Consider the following 24,109-nt stretch of genomic DNA (forward strand, 5'->3'; position numbering starts at 1 on the left):
TTTCAGATTTTTGTTTCAAAGAAAAAGGGCATTTTTAGTACAGATATTTCTCTTTCTCTCTCTCTCTCTCTCTCTCTCTCTCTCTCTCTCTCTATATATATATATATATATATATATATATATATATATATATAATTTTACTCTTTAATCTGTCTCTTGCTTTGTGTGGTACACATCCTTCACTTTAGATAAGTAGTACCTATTATAATTTAGTGATGTAAACTATTGTAGACTACACATAGACTACAAATAGCAGGGGACAGAGTTGAGTCATTAAAATGTCAAGGAGAAAACCAAACTGAAAAATGTTGAAAGAGTAGTTATCCAGGAGAAGAAATTTTCAGAAGCTTAGGTTTATTTATTTTGATTATAATTATTGAACACATATTGCCCTATATTTATCACATTTTCAAATTCCTTGTTTTTCTCTGTTTTCTTCTTTAGTGATGTCCAGATTAACCATCAAAACTTACCTTTTGTTGTGAGGGCCAGCATGATCTGTTTCAAATCTTCTTGTGAGGAAACCTTTAAAGAAGCAAACAGAAGACAGAGAGACACACACAGTGAAAAGGAAAAAAGAAAAAAAATAATTGGCCACCCCTCTTAACAGCTGCACATATAATACTCCAAAATTACATACCTTCTGATACCATGACTACAATCTAACCTAGTGTTTCTTTAACCCCAAGTGCTAGCTAACCAAGATTAGGTACAGTTAATACAAATAGAGAGCCCCTTTTCCCTAAGGACATTATCACAGAAACTAGATAGTGCACCTGTAGAGTTGTCTTAATAGCTTCAGGAAGAAACCCCAGGCATTACAATTTTGGGACTCGGGGTGCCAGTTACAATCACTCGCACACTTTCCTGTCAATTCCAAGGTCAGAATACCTAATACCTCCCCTCTTTTTAAAGGCCTTTTGAATAAATAATATTACTTATCTCCGTAATGCTTGTGTGGGCAGAAAATCGGGCAGGCATAGACAACAGCAAGTTCCAACATCAGTAAAGATCCACCTATGAATATTTTTTACGCAGATGAAATTGAGTAAATATGAAGTTAACCAATCCAACAAGTCCAAAATCCATCATCTTGTTCAACCTTATTAATAATATCTTTAAGGCAATCTAAGTCTTTTGAAATAAAATTATTATTATAACTTAAATTGAAGGAACACATGTTATTAAACTTCTGATATCCTTTATGATGTAATAATAACAGACAATCAATTGCAGCAAGTATGGCTTGACAATGGAGATTTTGTTCTTCATTAAACATATTTACGTTCATGGATGCATGACTAATACTGTTTATGATAGCTTAGGCAAGTTTCGTAGAAGTTTTATAAGCTTGTAAAGCTAGTCCAGGTAAACCCACTAAGGAGAATGTCAAAGCATTAAATTTTGCCTTAGAGAGAAGCTTCACTGAATCATCACAGTTTTTATCAAGAGGAATAGACCTTTTATGAATAAATTGCACAGGATGGTGACCTATTAAATACTATGTGGATGGTAAGGATACATTAATATGCTAAGACAACAATGAATACCATGAGACTTTTTTGCAGGTATATAACAATTTTATGCAAATGAGTCAAGATATTGTAATGGGTTCTAGAATTCCAGGATCTGACAGTACTGAATTTCCCAGAGCTGGTGTACAGAAACAGAGCAAAATTGTTATTAAGACCAAAGCATTTACAGAGTTTTGTGTGAGTTTAGCAATCAAAGCAGTAACAAAGTTATCTAGAGTACATTCTAACCCCATTTTAGCCAACAACTGTTTAGCTGAGGCTGTTAATGGTTTTATATCCCCCCCCCCAGTAACTAGAATTCATGTATCTTGGGGTCGTATTTTAATGATTCTCCTCTTTTGAGGAGAATGATTATTCTCTTGTTTGGATGAACTCTTATCTTCCAGGGTTAAATGAAACTTAGAAATCAGCTTGTGAAGTCCTTGATGTACATTTATAATTGCTATTTTTCATGCATGAAGCTAGAGTCCAAACAGGATATGTTGGCATAAGTGTAGCAGTCTACGCTTTTCCCCATGTGAGCAAAAGCATAGGATCTTGTCATGCTGGTCAGGTGGAACCTCATATATTACATTATTTTTTTGGTAATGGCTGTTTGATAATAAAATGTCTATTCAATGCAGAAGACCAATTATGAGTATTAACTTTATGTTGTATATTGAGCACAGTAACTGTAAATAAAACAATATATAATGCATATTAACATAAGAGAGGCTAGATCTTTTTTTGTTTCTGTTTTAAAAGGAACGTATTAGGATACAATTTGCTCACTCAACAAAAGCTCGTCCAAAAGAATTATGAGAAATTTTATGATTTAAGACTATATCTTATTGATTGAAAATTGTGCAAAAGGATAAGATGTAAAGGCAGGAGCATTATCCATCTTTAAACAAATAGGGCCTCTAGAAGCAGATCATGCTTGGTTTCTTTCCATGCTCTCTGCTGGAACTGACTTGACATTTTCCTTTTATAGATTCAATTCTGTTAGTAAATATTTTTCTTTCGTTTTGTGTTTTGCAATAATGCATTGGTAATCATAAATATTTTGAAGTGAATAAATCATTATATTTCTACTTTGTAATTTTTTATATTTTTTTAATTTTTTAAAATTTTGATTAGTGATTTAATTTCTGGATCATTGTTTTTTATTGTGGTATGCTTGGATTCTTTTCACACTATATATATATATATATATGAAATGTGAAAATATATATGGAGTCTTTGACTATAATATCAACCCTACACAAAACACTGTGTGTGTGTGTGTGTGTGTGTGTGTATCCCACTTCTCTTTATATATCCTATAGATTTTTAATTTTTACAATATTTTACAAGTTGCTTAGACTTGTCTTCAACTTGGTACTGCTTGATAAGCCTCTCCCATATTGGTAGAATTTCAGATTTGCACACTAGGAATGCCCCTCTCATTTTTTCTTAAAGAATTATTCACATAGGGGGCTGGGAATGTGGCTCAGGTGGTAGCGCGCTCACCTGGCATGCGTGCGGCCCAGGTTTGATCCTCAGCACCACATACCAACAAAGATGTTGTGTCCGTCGAGAACTAAGAAATAAATATTAAAAATTCCCTCTCTCTCTCTCTCTTTCTCTCCTCTCACTCTCTCTTAAAAAAAGAATTATTCACATAAACATTGTGCTCATTCATGTTAATATTTTTCAATTTCACTCTCTAAACTTTTTTAAAAATAGTTATTTAGTGTTCTTTGAGTAATTCATAACTCTCCGTATTCTTATGTTAAATTCTTAATGTTTTTTTTTTTCCTTTTTTTGTCACTTGGATTTAGCCATGCTTATCTTTGTTTACATTTTCTGTACTACTTTTTATTGGTTCATTAAAGGAGCCATCAGTAGATTATATAGTCCATTTTCAGGAAAAAAGTATAAAAACTTTAAATAAATAAAAATAGGCAAGAACAGTGCTGCATTCTTGTAATATTTGCTAATTGGGAGGCCATTAAAAAGTACTTCATTTGAGAGAAGTCACAGAAATTTACAAATAACATTGCTCAAACAATTTTAAAAAGACTTGTGTTGTAGTTGTTTATATAGAATTTTTGAGGTAATCTCAAGCATTATACATGAAACATTAAAATTGGATGACCTAAAGATTCAGAACTGCCAGTACTAAATATGTATCCATGAACAATTAAATCAGAAAATTGAAGAGATACTTCTGCTTTTGTGCTTAGTGCAAACATTTTTCTCAGTATTAAAGCTAGGGACTCAATGTGTGTGCCCATCAAAGTCAAATGTGTAAAAATATGTACTTATATACTATTATTATTTAGTTACAAAATATTTTGTCTCTTAAAGTTTTATTAGAAATATATGCAGGACTTTGAATTAAGTGAAATGTGGCAGGCAGATATTAAGTTGTAGGAGCATTTGATTTACATGTGGAAGTCAGAAATTTAGTGAGCAAAATTTTGCTCACCAGGCACTGTGTTTTGTGTAGGGTTGATATTATAGTCAAAGTCTCCATATTTTTATTTTATAGTTGGGTCAAGAGTTTTATTTTACCACATAGTGAGTGTATTATGTTCTTCATAAATACTAGTAGAAGGAATAGAATACCATCTAAGTTAAAAATTGATAATTATATGAAATAATGATTGTATTAATTCATTCTAATTAGCCCTTTTACCTTGAATATATAGTATAAAATACCATGATATATTTATAAATAAACAAAGTTGTATTTGAAAATAAAGGAGATTCTCATATCACATGAATGTAAAAATATAAAAATCAATTTATTATATTTGACTGTCATGTGTTGAATTCATCCAAGTATTATGGCCATAGGCTATGCATGGTTTTTATAGTCTTTTAAAAAATGTTTTTATGATAAATTTTATAGACATATATGTGTATATTACTTAGTAAATTTTTTGTTCATATTTCTTTTTTAAGAGTCCATTGCCTCTTTACACTTGGTGAATATTTATGGTGTTATCACGCAAAATCTACTAGTTATTTTCATGTCTCTATGTATTGTTAGACAAAAAACATTTTTTGGACACTCTTTGAAAAAGCCAGAAATGTTTGTATATGTTTTACATTTCTCTTATTCTACTGACAGTGCAGGTAGCTGGCAGATATTTCCTAAATACACAATACTATTTTATGAAGGACAAAAGGCTGTTAATGATACTTTTCTATACTTTATTATATTACTCTTCTTAATGATGTACTCCTCTGGGATACTGTGGTCTCTACAAGAATTTTGGTAATATTCTCAAAGTAATTTTGTCTGTACATTTTTATTCAACTAATATGTTTTTTGGATTTATGGTGACTTTGGACTTACTAATCTGCTACACTCCTGATGTACTTATTTTACCTTAATTTCATGTTATGTATGCAAAATATATTTATCCCAGTCTAATAGGTATTTTTTTGTTTGAATATTCTTGGGTATGTCCTAATCATACCCAAGAATATTCACCAGAAAAGGACCTAAAACATATATTTCATGAAGTGATAAGTGCAAAATATAGAAGTTGTGATCTTGACTATTTACCACAAAAGAAAATATGAAAAACTACAAGTGAGAGTGAACACCAGAAATCATATAAAAAATCAGGCCTTGTTCACCACCAGAGAATTTACACTGGAGAGAAGACCTACAAATATAAAGAATGTTGCAAAGCTTTTAGTAAAAAAGGGTCTTATTTACCACAGAGGAAAACACAGTGGAGAAAAGCCGTACAAATATAAAAAATGTGGAAAAGCTTTTGGTCAAAAATCAAACCTCATTCGCCACAGGAGAACTCACACTGGAGAGAAGCCCTACAAATGTAAAGATTGTGGCAAAGCTTTTGGTCGAAAATCAGACCTTATTTACCACAGCAGAACTCACACTGGAGAGAAGCCCTACAAACGTAAAGATTGTGGCAAAGCTTTTGGTGTCAAATCAAACCTTATTTACCACAGCAGAACTCACACTGGAGAGAAGCCCTACAAATGTAAAGATTGTGGCAAAGCTTTTGGTCGAAAATCAGACCTTATTTACCACAGCAGAACTCACACTGAAGAGAAGCCCTACAAAAGCAAATAATGTGGCAAAGATTTTGGTCTAAAATCAAACCTTATTTGCCACAGGAGACCTCACACTGGAGAGAAGCCCTACAAATGTAAAGAATGTGGCAAAGCTTTTACACAAAAACAGGCTTTATTTGTCACAGAAAACTCACACTATAGAGAAGCCTTACAAATGTAAAGAATGCAGAAAGCATTCAGTCAAAAATCACACCTTATTTCCCCCACAGAAGTCACACTGGAGAGAAGTCTCACAAATGCAAAGTATGTGACAAAGTTTTTACTCAAATATTACACCTTATTTGCAACAGAAGAATTTACACTGGAGAGAATCCTTACAAACATAAGGAATGTGCCAAAGCTTTTAGCAATAAAACAGGCCTTATTTGCCACAATAGAACTCACACTGGAGAAATAGCCCTACAAATGTGAATAATGTGGAAAAGCTTTTAATAAAAAATAAAATGTTATTCACCACAGGAGAAGACATTCTGGTGAATGTGAAATGTAAATAAAGTTATAATACTTTTAAAGAAAGACTAAACCTTGGGGCTGGGATTGTGGTTCAGTGATAGAGTGCTAGCCTCGTGTATGTGAGACCCTGGGTTTGATCCTCAGCACCACATAAAAATAAATAAGTGAAATAAAAGTATTGTGTCCAACTACAACTAAAAAATAAACATTAAAAAAGAAAGACTAAACCTTATTAACAACAAAATTTATACAGAAAAGAATCTGTACAAATTGAAACAATGTAGAAAGCTTTTAATAATTAATTAATTATTTTCACCACTAGGCTACTTATTCTGGAAAGAAGACATATAAATGTAGAGAATGTAGAAACATTTTAAATTATATATCATATATTACTAGACATCAGAGAAAACACACTGGAGAGAAGCTCTACAAATGAGACCATTGTACCATTATTCTAAGAAAGGGACAACATTTAATCCTCACCACAATAGCATAGTATTGAGAAAGTTTTGAAATGTGAAAATTGACAATGTGACAATGTCTCCAAAATTTATTCACCAATACTAAGAACCTGTGGATAAATACTGGTTAGAGAAAATACAAATGGAAAAAAAAAATTGTAGCTACATGTTTCTTAAACACTGCTTATTTTTGGAGAATTCATTGTGATCAGAAACTCTATTAAATAATATATCCAAAATGTATTTAAATTTTAAATTCATTGAACATCTGAAAACTTATACTAGTAGTGAAAATTGAATGGATTTTGTCCAAAATATATGCCTTATATAATAATGAAACATTTATAATAAATGTGAGAGTATAGTAAAGTTATTATCTATATATATTACAATTTGATGTATATGAGGATCAGTAAAATACAGAACTCATTTAAGTTTAAAAAGCAAGTAGTTGTCTTTAACTTTTGCTTAAATTTATTAAGCGTTATCAAGTTATTTTATAGAAATATCAGTCATAAATATCATACATGCATAGTGAAGAAACCTCATTTTTGAAATAATATAATTGTTTTTCTAAATCAAAAATTACTATTTTCACTTTTGAATACTGAGAAAAGAATTATATGAAATCTATTTTTGATGTTTAACATTGAAGTGTAATATTTTAAACTTTAAGGTTTTTTTTTTGTATTTCAGTTTATGTTAAGGTATTTTTATACACTGAGCCATATTCTTAAGCCCTCTCTCCACTTTTTCAAATTTTGAGACTGTCTTGCTAAGTTGCTTGAAACCACACTAAGTTGCTGAGGCTGAATTTAAACTTCTGAAACTACTCAGCTTCCCAATTTGCTTGGATTACAAGCATGGACCATCATGCCAGGTTTACAGTGCATTTTTTTACCTATATTTACCTTATGTATGCAAAATGTCTTTATAACTGAATATTTGTTTATATGTTAACACTCATGTATTGCATCCTGTTGTTAAATGACAGACATAAAAGTGTTCCACTTGACTAAATGTTCTATGTAACAGTAAAACATACTGTTGAGTAAATAATACTTTAGCATCTGTTAATACTTTTACACATTTTAATCAAACTTAATGTGGAATACAATTTGCATAAGTCAGATCATTATTTTTTTTTTCTGTTTGTATTTATGGTGAAATTAAGAGTTATAAGAAGGATATAGATATAGGAAAATAAGCCCCAGATTTTCATATGTTGATTTATAAATTTTAAAATTTTAACTTTTTAACATTTCCTAGTGATTTTAATAGCCTGAATTTCCATAAACTTAAAGGTAGCTCTTACAGGAGAGAAGAGCTTTATCTTTCTTGTGTGCATAATGGCCTTTCTAGACTTCATCCTCATTGGAGACATTTCACTTTTCTGTGAATGAGGTCAATGATCAATGTTTTCATGTACATTAGTAAATTCTGACATCCTTGTTATTCTATAGGTAGTGTTAATTCAGGGCAGAAATTAGAGAAATGGATGTAGAGTCAAGGTTGAGTGAGGCCTTATACTTATGACAAAATAATCAATGAGTATGTTTTATAGTCTCATTTTCTGAGGACCAAGTAGTAAGAGGTAAACTGAGAAGGTTGTATGTAAAGATTACGTTACTTATCATAAAATGTTGGCTTTTCAGCTACAATAGGGTAAAAGCTTCTTATACACAGAATCCATACAAAAATCATATTGAATATCATTCACAATTTTATTACATAGAATTCATGAAGAACTGAGTTTACAGCAACATATGCCTAAGAACAAGTCTGGGGACATTGTACACTTCCAATATAGACATATTTATACCAATTTAATTATACCTGAAACTACAATAAATGAGAAGAAAAATCAATTGAATAAACACAACAATATAGAAATAAAAACTTGTAAAGACTTAAGCAAGAGATCAATAGTGGATGAAGTGCAGTTTAGGGGGAAAATGGACATATAATCAGTTAACGGTAATTGAAGAAAGATAAGTTACTCACTTGGAGCTACAACAGCATTTGAAAGAAAAAGAGTCACAAAGTAAGCAAAGATTATTCACTTCCATTTTTATGCTTTGTAATATTTTCCCAAAGTTTTCTGCATATTTTATTGCAGTCAAATTGGGAAACAATCCAGAAAGTTTAAAAAGGAAAGTATTGCTCCTCTGGTTTTAAAAGCAAGAAAAGAAATAGAGATTTATTGAGCTAGAAAAATTTACTATTTAGAGTTTAAAAAAAAGAACTGAGATTGCCAGAGTCTAAGTATAATGTATTTCAGCCATCCCTGGCTTCACAGATCATTTTTGCTTAACAAAGAATTTGTTCACGTATGTATGCTTAAAGAACATTGCTGTTTTTAGTCAGTCTTTTTCATTAATAACAATGATGTACCTTTCCACAGTATCCAGCCACAAAAACACATAATTTCAGAAATCTTCTCATTCATCCTCATATTTTTCCACAATATTCACCAGGACAAGATAATATAAACCTTTTGGCAGCCCCATCAAGGCATTCACTTCTATTAATTTTAATGCCAAACATATACTGCTTAGAAAAGTATGATACATGGAACAACAAAATATTACTTAGTAAAAATAATTTTTTTCATAAAAAATATATCCCAACACTTTTTCTTGGGATTACATTATAAAAATATGAGGTAATGATACTGTGTATTATGACCTTAGGCTATGAACCTTAAAATTACCTTAAAATACAAAAGAATATTAATGTTTATTTTTAAATATAGTTTTTATATTTCAAATATTCAAATTCCACAGCAATCAATGATACAAAACATGAGAAAAACAACTGCAGTTTGATGTCTCATCATGGCATTTCAATACATGCTGTAGATTGCCTGTGGCTTCCACTTTTAATTTAAAAACAATAATGACTTTCCATACAATTTGGGTGAAGTGGAGGACAAAATCTCCTGCATTGTTTTCCTGGGCAAGCCATCATACTTGAAACAACTGAACCCCAAATCAAAATATGTTTACATCCTAATTATATCAGTTCTTAACTCATCTAGCATAAAACAAATCCACTTTCTTCTGGTTGAATATCTTGAGCTCAAAGATATGTTACCTTGGAGCTAAAATAAGTATGACATAAATAATTAGGTATTTTTTTTTTGCATAAGGAAAAATTTGATTTTTCTGCCTGTGAAGATCTACATTTCTTTTCCTACGACGGTATTATGGTTGATGGTGACTTGTGTGATTACAGGAAGCTTAAAATGTGTGTTTGAGTCCTTTCACTGGTAAAAAATACTATAATTTGTTCTCTAATAGGAGACTCAAAATGGTGCTATCATTATTAGTGATAGTTGCAATGCAGTGAAACTACCCTGATTAAATATGAAAAGAAACTCATAAAAAAGCCTAAAAAAGATGGACAGGAATCTAGTTCATGCTGTTGGGACTTGTGAGGTAGATGAAACTACAGAAGGCTCATGTATTCTGGTCCTTTTCCTCTGGCCATGTGTAATGAACCATAGGATTTTGTTGCATGCAACCCCTAAAGAGTTAGATTCTTGGAAAGTGGAAGTTTGCATTCAAAGGACATTTATGGATTCATATTAAAATTCAGCTTTTTAAGCCAGGTGCAGTGGCCCATGTTTGACATCCCAGCTGCTTGGGAGGCTGACACAGGAGGATTGAGAGTTCAAAGCTAGCCTCAGTAACTTAGAGAGGCCCTAAGCAACACAACAAGACCCTGTCACTAAATAAAATACAAAAAATGTGCTGGGGATGTGGCTCAGTGTTTAAGCTTTAGGTTAAGCATAAGTTGTACATGAGTTCAATCCTTGTTACAAAACACACACACAAAAAAACCCCTGCTTTTTGAATTGATAACATGACTTTATACTATGACTGGCATTCAAGTTTCTTTCTTTTATTGTTTTTACTCTTTCTTAAGATTGGTGGAGTACTCTCCAATAAATATTTTTCATCTTTTAAAATAAACTTTAATAATGAAAAAACCCTTTAGTCTTAGTGCAAACCTGACTTTTTAAGTTCTTTTTAATACCTTATGACTAGCTGAGTGAAGATTTGAGCCACTGCATGCTTCTTAAGACATGCATTTCAAGGACAGGTATATGGTAGGTTCCTTGGAGTCTGCTGTGCTACTGTTGAATGGAGCAATGGGCCCCTCACTCATCTGAATCCACTCGGATGCTCCTGAGCTGGATGGAGTGGAGCTCACTGAAGTTGGCTTCACAGAATCTGTTGACTAAAGTGAGATATTTGATCTTATCTTATCTGCAGTGCTTATAGGGTGACCAAAGACATGGAAACATTGATGATTTTGAGAGTAGAGTGGATATCTACTCATATGCCAGAACTCCAGAGGCTTAAAGTGAGTCTCTCTCAATCACAGCAGGAAGGAGAGTCACCCTATGTACAGAGACAAAATGATCTGTAAGAACTACCATGCAGAACTCCAGGTGCTATTGACTTAGTCAGCTCTGATTAATAGGTGTTCATGCTCAAATGATACTCACAGGTAATCTCCGGACCTTATTTCAACCATCATTAGTGTTGTCTAATCTTTCACAGCGTTTTTAAACAATGTTATCTGTTTGCTCTCTTTTCTTCTCCATTTCCTGCTAGAAGGGAATCTGGGAAGCAGAGCTGACACAAAGGGGAGAGGGGAGAAGGCGGGAGAGCTTGGCCCAGACTTGTTACTGGTGGCACTTAGGTTGTGCTGCAGCCTCCAAACAATCCGGATTTTATTATACATTTACATTTCAATAAATAACAGCTTAAATCATATTTTAAGAAGGAAAACTCTGACTCCAATTACTTAAAAATATATATATATATATATATATTTTGATGGTGTTTGGGATTAAACCCATGACGTTGTAAGTGCTAGGCAGCACTCTCCACCTCATTTACATCCTCAGCCCTTTTATTTTTTATTCTGAAACAGGCTTGCCTGGAACTTGTGATTCTTCCATCTAGCTGGGTTTATAGGCACATACTACTGCACCTGGCATATTCCTACTCCAGTATTTGCAGTTTCAAGATGAGCAACTAGAGGTCCTGAAAGTTTGAATTCTTTGTACAAGTTCTCTTTGTAGAGAGAGTGTAACTAAGATCCAGATCTCTGACATTCTGCTCCTTGCTAATAGATCTGACACAAAAATAAAGTTCAAGGGGATGACTTTAGACATCTTTCATCCTTGAAGAGAAACCATTTGTGTCACTGTCATCTTACATGAGACTATATAAGGTACAAATAGAAAACTGAAGGTTTTAAAAGCTGTTTTTGACTGTGACCTGCCATTTTATGGAAACTATAGTTACACATTTTCTGATAACCTCCAGAGAATGCAGATACACATACAGTTCTGATTTAGAAAACAACTTGGTTCATAACTTGTTTTTACAAGTGAAATTAGAATGTCCCAAACATAAGCAAATTTAATGTTTCTAAATATTTGTTGAGAGCATTTTCTAAGCAGTTTTGCAAGGCAGACTGTGGCAAATGTTCTGCTAAGTAATACGCTAAATATATTTCTACAAAGTAATACTTGTATTATTTTCTAAACATTTTCTTGAGCTTCAAATAGTATGTAGCAGTAGTTGATGCTATGTAAGGAATTATGAGCCTGTTTACCTTGCTTAGTTATAACTATAGTGTTCCTAAAAAGTTAGTCATCAGGAATGGTTTAATTGGATCAGTACACAACTGAATACCATGATTTACTCCATACTTATATATAATTATTATATGTTACTTAAAAAGATAACATATCAATTTTAAAAGGGGAGAGTGGTAATTTGGTTAATGAGCAGTAAATGTCATCATCAGTAAAGAATCTGGATTGCTTACATAAATTGTTCTTCTAGATTTAGTAATATCAAGATTAGTTATTGAGGTGACTATCTTACTTATTTAGTTTCTTGCTATAGGCATGCACTATTTTGTTTGCTGTTATCAATTTCTCAACCCAAGTGAGTAAAATCACGCTATGAGGATGAAACTGTTTTCAGACATTTAATGAGGCTGGAATTAACATCTAAAGAAAAAAAGAGCCATTTACTTTGTCCTTCTCTGTAGAGTAAGGTTTTTCATTGATATTATTTATTTTGACTCATGTTCTATGTAGAACTGTAATATTTGGGTGTACTCTTATTGGGGGGGAAGTAATGGGACAGAATAGAATATAAAGTCTGTAATTTAAAGGGCTTTTGAGAGCATCGAGTCAGCCACTAACCTGCATTGTAAATCTTTGATTGCCATTCAGCATTTCTCTGCTGGAAAACTTGCAGCTGTATGAAGCTGAGTTCTTGTTAAAGCACCTTTTGATTTTGTTAAAGATCTCCAACAGTTGGCTTATCTGATCTCTTCTAATGACTTTCTGATCCAGTCACCTAACAAGTGTTAGGTTTTGCAAATGAGTGCTCTGCTAGTGATGGGGAGCTGAGCCATGATCTGCCTTCTACTGGGTGCCATGGAAGGTAAAGACAGGAAATAACATGATGAGTACTCTAGACTGCATGGAGAGGAAGGTCTGTGGGCGAGTGAGGAGGGAGTTGGGAGACAGTCTTAACACTGGCTGATGTTTCTGCTGGTTTTGACTTAGAGTCAAGGTTAACGAAGAATTTGGAAGAGGAAGCACTCCTGTATCAGCTCTATTGTCGTAGGATATGTAATAGGTCGAACCCAGAGCCACTCGTTTTAGAGACAGACCCAAGACAGACCCTCTACCTACCTCTGCTCATATAAAGATGTGACAGGGTCAAACAGAAACAGTGAAGTCTTTTAAATTTGAATGACATTTTTTATTCCCTATTCCCTTTCCCTCTGCTTGTGACGTTTTTATTTTTTTCCTTTGTACTCTTCCCCCATTAGTTCCAGGTACCTAGGATTTTACCTGTTTTCTAAATCTTTAACCTTAGCAAAAATCACCAGTAGTCTCATGCTGAGAACTATTTCATGCAAAGTTTGGAAGTTCCAAACCCTTTATATACCTTACCTTTTCACCAGCAATTAAGTTCATCTTTGTATTTTCTCAGAACTCAACACAGACCCAGTGTGCTGGTACAGACCCATCCCCCAATGCCAGCCACATGCCTGGTACGTATTGAATGAATGTGTCAGCATGTGAGGAGCAAAGAAAGCATTGCAGTGACTTGTTAACACAGTATTTTAATGTAAGGCATTAAGATGATTATCCCAAGGATTAAGAGAGTGAATATCAGAGGAAAGGAAATACCAGTCCTTGGTGTGTTGAGGTAGAAGCCTGTCAAGGGACTATTAATTTGCCCAGAGTTGGAGAATTGGGATCTTTTTCTTTTAAGGTTTGAATGTCAGAATATTTAATGGCACTGCTGATGTGAAAGATGACTTAATTTTCACATAATATTGTAAAAAATAGTCATGGTTAAAAATAAATCCCAGAAAACTCAGTCAAAGAAAAGAAAAATAGTATCATAAAACAAAACAAAAGAAAAGAAAAGGAAAAAAATGGTGTTTGTTATTTAAAATAATGTTCCTTTCAATCACATATGTGAATTGCTCACTGTTTAGGCCTAAAACCCATGTCACCTAGTAGATTTATATGTATCACACTTGCTAGATAAAAGTTATTTGATTAAAACAAAGAAATTTCTCATTTTTTTTCTTTTATGGTTTATTATGCATGGTGATGTGCATCTAATCCTTAAAAGGGTACAGAGATTTTTATTTTAGAGGTTGGATATATAACAGGACCCATGCAGACTCAATTTCTCATTCATTTGGAGCTTACAACTATCACTGTTGATAGGTCTTCCTCTGGAAAACTTTTATGTTTTGTGGAAATGTCAAAAACCCATGTGCAATTTTCTTCAAGTGAGGGTAACTGATCAGATGTGTTTTTCAAATTCTCTTTGACATGTGGATTAGGTATTAGGCTAACAAGTGTTCAGGCACTTGGTTTCTTGTGATTCCAAAACAAACAGAAATAGTAATGCAAAACCCTTCAGAATGTTTTTTTGTTGTTGTTGATAAAGAATAAACCCAGGTAATACCAAGTCTGCATAAATTTACCGTTATTTAAAACAGGCCACAAGGAAGTCACATGACTAAAGGACATAAATAAGGAGTAAAACCTTCTACATACAAAGGCCAGCTACAGCTCCAAATGGGCCAAAATCATCACAGAAAATCTGACGTGTGTGCTCATCACTGCCTATTTTCATATGTATTAGGAGCAAAATCCACCTGACTGTTCCTAATAATATAGTTTCTAATTGTTCTTTGCTGTTTTTGAATAAATATTTCAAAGAGGCTTTTGTATATTTGTGATGAACAGTCTTCCTAGAACTAACAGTAAAAATGCATTTACTTTAACTCTCTTTCTATGTATATCTGGTCCAGTAACAATGTCTCTTTTTGCTACAGGGCTAAGGCAGTTTATTTCTCTTACAGGAAAAAAAAAACCTCCTAAAAATCAGAATTTATTCCCCTTTGAGAGAGCTCTGTTAGAAAGCTATTTTCCTCTGCCTTTTTTGGCAAAAAGAAGTTTTCTTGGGATGTGAATTTGCTCCATTTGCATGTGTGGCCCAGAGGCCTCCTACAGTCTCAGCTGGATGGTCCCTTGGAAAGGGAAATAGCTAACATATCACATTTCATGATGAGGCTGCCAGATTGTTGTTCCCCTTTATATACCTCCTAGTTGTTCTGCACAAGGGACTCCCTAGGGTGAAGAGGAGAGACAAATGAGGTGTTGAGGGGTATAATAATTTTGCACAAGGTGAAAGGATAAAGGCCACAGGGATACGTCATATTAATTAGTATGTGTGTGACACAATTCCACCAGTGGAAATGAAATTTATAAAATTTATAAAATGGATACACCTCATAGATAAATATCACTCCAATGCTGCACTTCACAGCTTTTTCCACATTGTATGGAAATTACTTCATTTTTCATGACCTTATTAAAATACATTATGGAGATACAGTTGGATATGAATTTAACTACTTAATCTCAGTATGCTCTGTGTATTTAAAAATACAATGAAAGATCCATTTCTAATATTTCATATTTAGACATTTGCCATACAGTGACAAGTTATGAAAGGAAAGAGTCTTCTATGGTCCATTTAGTAAAATCCCTGAGTCAAGTCTAGTCTACAGTAATGCAAGAGGTAGTGTTGTACATTATCTAAAAAGTACAGACACACATTTGCTTCTAGAATATACACTTAAAGTTTTTCTTTTAAAGGCACCTGAGCCTTTTTTAAAGGAGAGAGAGAGAGAGAGAGAGAGAGAGAGAGAGAATCTTTTTTTTGTAGATGTAAACAACACAATGCCTTTATTTATATGTGGTGCTGAGAATCGAACCCGATTCCTGCCCAAGCTAAGCGAGTGCTCTGACATTGAGCCACAATTCCAGCCCTACACTTAAGTTTTTCTGCATATTCACATTCTGAATTTTGCTTAAGATGATACAAAACAACATTTTTGTAAGAATGACACAATTAAAAGACAAGAAAGCCTTGTAAATGAAGAGTATGCAACTCTTTAGTATTAAATGCAAAACATAGTCTATAAATGAATGAGAAGAGTAAATAGAATATTAAAAATTTCTCCACTTTGTTAAAATTCCTTGACAAAAGTATGAATTAAATATAATTTAAGGCAAATGAAACAATATGAAAGTTTGCATTCTGAATACATGCAATCAAGTCATGGTTTTTGTTCTTTGATTTTGGCCTATATCTCAATTATTTTTATGGGCAAATAACAGTGCATGTGTTTTAGGATTTTCATAACTAGAATGTAGATAAATGTTCAAACTAAAGAGGCAAATTTTTCTTACTCTTTTATCTTTCTTACTAGCTTCCCACTAAACTATTCTTTAAAAAGCAACATAACATAATATTTTCAAACTTAACCATTTTTTAGCATACAGTTCATGATTATACGCCAATTTTTTTGTATTTTGAATTTCAATTAATTTTTTAAACTGATATGTAAAATAAAATTATATATATTAATGGGGTTCCCTGTAATGTTTTGATAAATATATATACATTGTGTAATCAAATTACAAAAATACTCAAAATCTTTTCTCCTAGCTATTGGAGATAAACAGTACACAATTGCTATCTGTACTTAAGGTGCTGTTCTATTAACTGCAACTTATTGCCCAGTGATTAACCTTCCAACTCTCCTGCCCTCCCCTGCTCTCTCCAGTATTCTCAGACAATTGCCATTTTATTCTCAATTTCTATGACACCAGTTTTTTTAGATTCCACCTGAGTGAGATCATACGGTACTGGATTTTCTGTGCCTGGCTTCTTTCACTTGTTTCATCTCCAATTCCACCCATGTTGTCACAATGACAAAATTTCATTCTTTTTATAGTTGCATAGTATTCCATTTTGTGTATGTTCCACATTTTCTTTACCCATTTATGAAGTGGTAAACACTTGGGTTGCTTCTATTTCTTGGCTCTTGGGAGTAGTACTGCGATAAATAAAGGAGTTCAAATGTCTCTTTGACATACTGATTTTATTTCATTTGGATTTCCAAAAGTGGGATTGTTGGATCATATGTCAATTCTGTTTTTTAATTTTTGAGACCATTCCATACTGTTTTACATAATGATGGTACTATGTTGAGAGCCACAGCCAAAGGGGCCCCAGCAAACTTCCAGCTGCCGGCTGATGATCCAGCTGCCAGCAAACTTCCAGTTTCCGGCTGATGATTGGCTGACAGTGGCCCCAGCAACATCTAGCTGATTGGCTCCTCTGCGGTGATGTTCATTGGGCTGTTTCCCTGCCCTTCAGACTGCCAGCTGATGATTGGCTCACAGCGGCCCCAGCAACATCTAGCTGATTGGCTCCTCCACGGAGCTTCTCATTGGGTGACTTCTTTGGCTCTGCCCACACAACCCAGGCAATCGGCCTCAAGAGCAGGAGGATTGTGGGAGGTTGAGAGGCTGGTGTGGGGGAGAGAGGCTTGTGGAAGCCAGTGGTGGCAGTTGGGCTCTGAGGGTTTTTCCCTGGAGCTGTTTTGTTTGGCGTTTGTAGTTCTAAAAATAAAGTTAGTTTCTTTTTGACAAGTGGCTCCTGATTTGTGCCAAGCCAGACTTCGGCAGTACTAATTTACATTTCCACCAACAATATGCAAGGTTCCCCTTGTCTGTATATGCTTGTCAGCACTTGTTGTACTTTGTCTTTTTTATAATAGTGATTCTTACTGGAATGAGTGATATTAAGAGTTTTATTTGCATTTCTCTGAAAGTTAATGAATTTGAATATTTTTTCATAATATACCTGATGACCATTTGTATGTCCTCTTATGGGAAATGTCTGTTTAGATCTATTACCCATTTTTAAAATGGGTTATTTGATGTTTTAGTATTCTGTTTTTTTTCAAGGTGCTTTCACAAATATCTGTTAGAAAGGTAGTAGGTCATGAACATCTAGAATCAAGTTCTAAATTGATTTGGTTTATGTTCATTTTTTCTAGAAATAACTGAGTATAAGAGTTTGCTGGAACCTCAATGCTCCTTTAAGAAATGCATCTTTGCTCTTAATATATTCCACTAAAACCTAGTATATAAAAAATTTTATCAATAAATGAGAGTTATATTTCTTTAAGATATACCTATATCAGCATTGTTTCTCTTGTATGATGAAAGGAGTAATCACTGCAGTATAATAATTATCTTTGTTTCCCAGGGAGTAATTAGGAATGCAACCTTGAATAAGTAATGGTGTGTAAATTACTGCTGTCATCCCAAGGATCCAGTAGCTCATGCATTCTTCTTTTAAAAGTTTTTTTCTTTGCTTATCATGCCTAGTTTATGCTATCAAATATAGGATTCATCTCTCTTTTATAGCTGATGCTGACTCTTTTGGAATAATTGAAGTTTATTTACTTCATGGGGGAGAAAGTAATTTAAAGAATTTAAAAAATATTCTCCCTGTAGAAAGACATTCAAGCTGTACATTAATATGAGAACTCATCAACATATATAACCCATGTGAATTTACAGAAGAACTTCCTCTAAGCTAGTAATTACAACTACAGCTGGGAAGAACAGTTTTAGGGGTTTTGTTAATTCACTTATTACATTTTAATAGATAATGCATACACATCATATTGTGTTCAAAAAAAAAACAAAGGAATATGAGGAAAAATATGTAGTAAACAATGAATATTTGCACTTCATCTCCTCTCCAAGACCACAGTGACTATTTCCTGTGTATCTATTTAGGGATGGTTTATTTTTGGACAACAATGGATAAGATTATATGAGTTTATATGTATATATCTATATTCATACTTATATCTGAATTTATGTCCTTATATGTCTTTTCTCACTAATGACAGTTTATTACACATGTAGGTGTGCCTTATCATTTCACTAGACATTGTATCAATACATATCATATGTTCTTATTCTTTTTTTTACTGTTGCATATTATTCCATACATATAATAAATATTTTAATAACCCAGTCACCTAACATGTTGAACATTTATGAGTTTTCTAACCTTTTTTCTATTATAATCTCTACAATAAGCAACCTCCTACATACCTCACAAATGGCCAATATTTCTTCAGAACATATTCCTGGATTTAGTATTGCTGAGTCAATTATAAAATATGATTGAAGTATCTAAGTCAATCTCTGTGGAAATGGCACTGTTTAACATAAGAGACAGCAACAGATAGATGTGTCTATCACTTCTTGAAGTTGCAAACATAATGAGAATACCATCTTTCTCCAAATACTTGCTGCATTAACTGTGGCTATGAATAATGCTTAGCATTCTATAAAAACACTTTTTTTGTCATTGACAATATCAAATATCCTGTATTGGAGTCACACTAGGATTTGGAAAAAACAATCAAGCAAGCAAAGCATGCAATTAAAACTAGCTGAAGAACCATGTGAGAGATTTCAAACACCCTGCCTTCTCTGTAATAAAACAGTTTAATGGAAGAGAACATTATCATAATTGCTAATAACAAACATCTGTTGAGCACTAACAATACATGAAGCACCACAGAGTAAACAAAGAATTAGATATGTTCTGAGTGCTTTTAAGCCACAATTTAAATTTAGGTAGAGAGAATATGCACAGATACATGGCTTGAATTTTTGTTAACTTCCTCAGAGCAGAGTCCACACTGCCCTTCTTCCACATTTCCATATTATTTTCCCTTGAACTGTAGACTGTGTTTATCCACTGGCTTCTCAGAAACCCCTCTGGACTCAGAGACTTCAGGTCAGAAAGATGAGTTCTGGTATAACTTCAGTATTTTGCATAACACTTGCCCTCACAGTAGGTGTTTAATTATTGTTTATTTTATGAATAACTTTCATAAACTATTTCAGTTTGCTTATGATGCTGAGCAACATTTCTTCTTGGTGCCATAATAAACCTAGGAGGCAAATAATATCATTGTTCCTCCCTGGTAGATGAATGAATTGGCATACATAAAAGCACTTTCCAGTTCACACAACTTGCTAGTTCCAGAGACAGGATTCAGGGCCGTGGACTTTCTGACATCAAAAGCAAGCATCCAGAGGAAAGACAAGGAAAATACGGGGATTCTTGGAGAATGAATGAACCACTGAAGGCATTTCAGGCACGGTCTGAATCACTGAGAGATCCTTCATCCAAGTCCTGAAGAGTCAGTGAGATCTGTTTCTAGATCATTTTATGATAAAACTGTCACTGTTTCACTGTCCCTGGGGATTTTACTCCATGGTGAAGGATAGTAGAGAGGGTCAGTTCCTCTTGGTTTTTTGCTATTACCAAAGAATCTATCCTCTGCACACTAAAGTTTGCCTACTAATAGCTAAGAGAAAGCATACAGGAGCAAAACTGATAACAAAATGAGAACACTGCAGAGGTTCAAAGCAGTTTATAAGTTGCTTAACTTTTATTGAGGTCCTTCTTGTCTCTAGCAGAAAGAATTCAAATTAGAGCTGGATGTCAGTAGTTGTGAAGTGGTGAGCCTTTCAAACACCAACTTTGAGTGCAGTTCAATAAACTCCATAGAGACAGTTAATTTCCATTTACTTCAATTGCTCTAACTAAGACCATTTGTAGAATATTGTTATAGCTCTCCAAGTCCTTCTTCCAGGACTACATGAGGAGAGCTTTTGATTAGTTCTTTTATATCAGAGTATCTATATTATGATTTAATGATGAGTCCTTACATTGTTTTATTTTAAAAAGGTTGTTGATTTCTGGGGAATGTGGATAGCTAGAGCAGGACCTCTTTTTGTCTCCACCTCTCAGCTCTATATTCTATTCTGTTCAATTAGACCGCTCTATCTGGGATGCATATAGAGATGAATATTTTTTTTACCGCATATACATGTATACAAAAGTTTTGCTTTGTTTTACAGGCATGCCTAAGTGCAGGAATGTTAGCAATGGCAGTTAGGTTTTTTTTTGTTTTTGTTTTGTTTTAATTGAATGAAAAGAAAAGGAGTGTGGTAAAAATATTTTTCTTTCTTCCTAAAATAACTGTTTTGCTCCTTAATACTTTTTTTCTTCTTGAAGAGTGTGAGAAAATCTTCATTGTACATAATAAAGGCACAATTAAGTATCTATGATTCCAAAATTGAATAATACAGATAATAATCATTGTAAGTTCGAATGAATGAGTTTGTAAAGTGGAGGTTTTTTAAAAGCAAGACAGAAGAGGAATGTTTTTCGTGGGAATGTACTGGGTAATGAACTCAGGAATATTTGACCCCTGAGTCACATCCCCAGCCCTATTTTGTATTTTATTTAGAGACAGGGTCTCACTGAATTGCTTAGCACCTCACTGTTGCTGAGGCTGGCTTTGAACTCATGATCTTCCTGCCTTGGCCTCCCAAGCCACTGGAATTACAGGCATGCAAGTAGACTGTAAGAAGACAAGTGAGAAAATATAATGCAGAAACACATTCCACAGAGTGGTGAAGGAAAAGGAAGAATCCTGAAAGAAACAGACAAGGCATACCTTATGGGGCCAGCAGTTAGCAGCTGAGAGTAATTTAGATGACACAAAAATGAAGAGAACACTGCAACTCAATTAATTAATTCCTGGCAGACTTAGGGAGTAAACCTCAAAATAAAGGAGAGTTTTCCAACAACACCTAATTAATTTCTGGCAGAAGTAGGGACTGAGCCTCAAAATAAGACTTACATTCTCAGTTATAATCAAGTTTTTTTTTTCCTCAAGAAGGAGGAACAGGGCTACTTACAAGTTCTATGTCAATGGAGTACACTAATGGCTTTTGGTTGATTTTAAATTTCAAATTTGATATCTCCCTAAGTTTTTTAAATTAGCAAATACCCATGTAGATTAGCAGGCCTCAATAATTAGACTTCCAAGAGCACTGCATATACAGTCTAGTGCAGCAGCCCCCAAACACAACATAGCCATGTACTCTAACTGGAATAGCATTTCTTACAAATGGCTCCTATGCTTCCTATAATCTTATTAATATCTCTTACAAAGTCACTATACACTGTGTTGTAATTCCTCAAAAGTCAAATTTTATCAGAAGACCTGATATTAATGTAAGAATTTATAAGCCATCTTAATTAATTAGGTGTTCTTAGAAAAGTCTTCCAATAATTCTAGGCTCAATTTCCTCAACATTTAAATCAGAGATAAGGATTAGTCTGACTTTTGGATCTTTTCTTTCTGTGTCAATCAATCTATGAATCTACTTGTCTTTATAATTTGTTATGCAAAAACCTCATTAATGTGTTATTTAATTCTTTCAGAGTACTATTCTCATCCTTCCTACCAGCCACAGAGAACTGAGTTCAAGGGCACTCAGGGAAGCCAGGCAGCCTGGGGCCAATCTAGGGAAAGCCAACTCTGTGGCTTACAGGTTAATATGACATTTAACTTTAGGCAAATTATGATTGTAGGTCTCTGAATTCAGATATAGTCAGTTTATATGGACAAAACTCTTCACAAGGGTCAGGCTGTGAATAGAAAAACTTACATGATCCTGGAAGAAAAGTTGAAGACCTAGTGGTGTAGGTATTACTTTAGGATGATTCAGGTAAAGTAAATACTCCCAAGCCAATATCATTTCAGTGAACTCTGTATCATTTAGGTTAACTGAAAATGCTGTATATCTGAGAAATGGATCTGAATGTTTAACAAAGAAAAGAAGATTTACAATTGCCTTTCCATAAGTTCAAACAAATGTGAGTAAATAAAATCGGGAAGGGGGGATAGATTCAAAAACTAAAGTGAGGCTTATATTTTGGTTAGCAGAAAATGCATTTTTAAAATTCTCTCTAAAGGAATATGATTTTTACCAAAGCAATATTGAATCTCTTTGTTGAGATGAAAAAACACAATTATTTCACAATTTATTTCATTTCATTCACTCCCCACTGGCATGATAATCTGTATATTACCTGACAGTTTACTTTAGATAGCTTCTTCATTTAGAAAGTAATCTTTACACTTTATTTTGTTCTTATTTTTCTCAATAAAATGGAAGCCATGTGGCCATCCAGATAATCTGAGGGTGAGAAAGTCTTCACTGCATGCTGCCTTACTCAGAATCAACAAAGAGGGTGATGAGGTGTGAACACACAAAACAAATGAGAGTCTGGACAGAAAATAAATTAGCATAAATGAAACTGGAAGACAGGATCTACTTTTAAATGAGTCACAATCCACAAATGTAGACTCTGTTTCTTATGAAGAAGTCTGAGAGTATGATTACATCTCAAAGTGAAGAAAAATCTGAGCCACTGGGACAAGAGTAAAGAAGCAGCTCTTGGTGAGGAGGGAAAGGAAGCAGGAGGATGAGGGGCCATAGAGAGCAAGGATTGCGAGTGCCATAGAAAGGTTTCTGTGAGGTGAGCACTTTTCAGAGGTGTCCTCGTGGCTCATTCTGAAACACAGCCTCACTTATTGGGCTGTGTTAAATGGTTCACATATGGTTTTGTGGAAAAAACCTTGGGACAGATTGTCATTGTGTAATCTCTGGAATACAAAATAATTCCAGCACACTTCAGTTCAATTTCCTAGGGCCACATTTTTGCCCTTCTAAAGGACAGAGATTTTGCGGTAAAGGTTTGCACGAAAGATAACAGAATAACATCCTGGACCAGATCCTTAGAGAGGGGTATCTGTGTTCTCACATTCCTAAATGTGAGGGCTTCCAATTCTTGCTAAATAAAAGGAAAATAGAACTTGTAAGTGTCCAGGGTTCGTACCTTGAGCCAAAGGAAGTTAAGGGATCTTGTCATTTGGACACATAACTGTGTATTAGCATGCCATTTACCATGTGGCCAGGACAGGCAGGCTTCTAGAGAAATAGGGCCTAGGGCCACAGTTCTGTTCAATTTCCTCATTTTGTTCTTAGGACTAGAACTACTTCTGGACTTATATCTGTTTTACTAAACCAATTTCCTGAGTCATTTAACAATGTACGTTCTCTGAATGCAGATCATTGCAGTAGGCAGAGAGAGACTTTAAAGGCAGACATAGGAAACATAAAACATTTACAGAGAGCAAGAAGAGAAAAACTGCATGTGGGGAGGAGGAGACTAGCAACACACGAAG

General features: G+C 34.0%; 1 protein-coding gene and 1 pseudogene across 1 annotated transcript in view; both read left to right on the forward strand.

The window, feature by feature from the left end:
• The window catches only part of LOC144372420 (zinc finger protein 713-like), a 33,143-nt gene extending 18,254 nt beyond the window's left edge, over window positions 1–14,889 (forward strand). Inside the window, exons 3-4 of the mRNA XM_078035803.1 lie at window positions 13,573–13,633; window positions 14,603–14,889. Coding sequence (XP_077891929.1) covers window positions 13,573–13,633; window positions 14,603–14,639 — 98 coding nt within the window. The 3' untranslated portion in view covers window positions 14,640–14,889. The remainder of the gene's footprint in view (window positions 1–13,572; window positions 13,634–14,602) is intronic.
• LOC144372409 (uncharacterized) lies at window positions 5,094–6,129 on the forward strand (annotated as a pseudogene).
• Window positions 14,890–24,109: the final 9,220 nt, after the last annotated feature.

Source organism: Ictidomys tridecemlineatus, unplaced genomic scaffold (assembly GCF_052094955.1).
Source record: "Ictidomys tridecemlineatus isolate mIctTri1 unplaced genomic scaffold, mIctTri1.hap1 Scaffold_102, whole genome shotgun sequence".
In the NCBI taxonomy this organism is placed as follows: Eukaryota; Metazoa; Chordata; class Mammalia; order Rodentia; family Sciuridae; genus Ictidomys; species Ictidomys tridecemlineatus.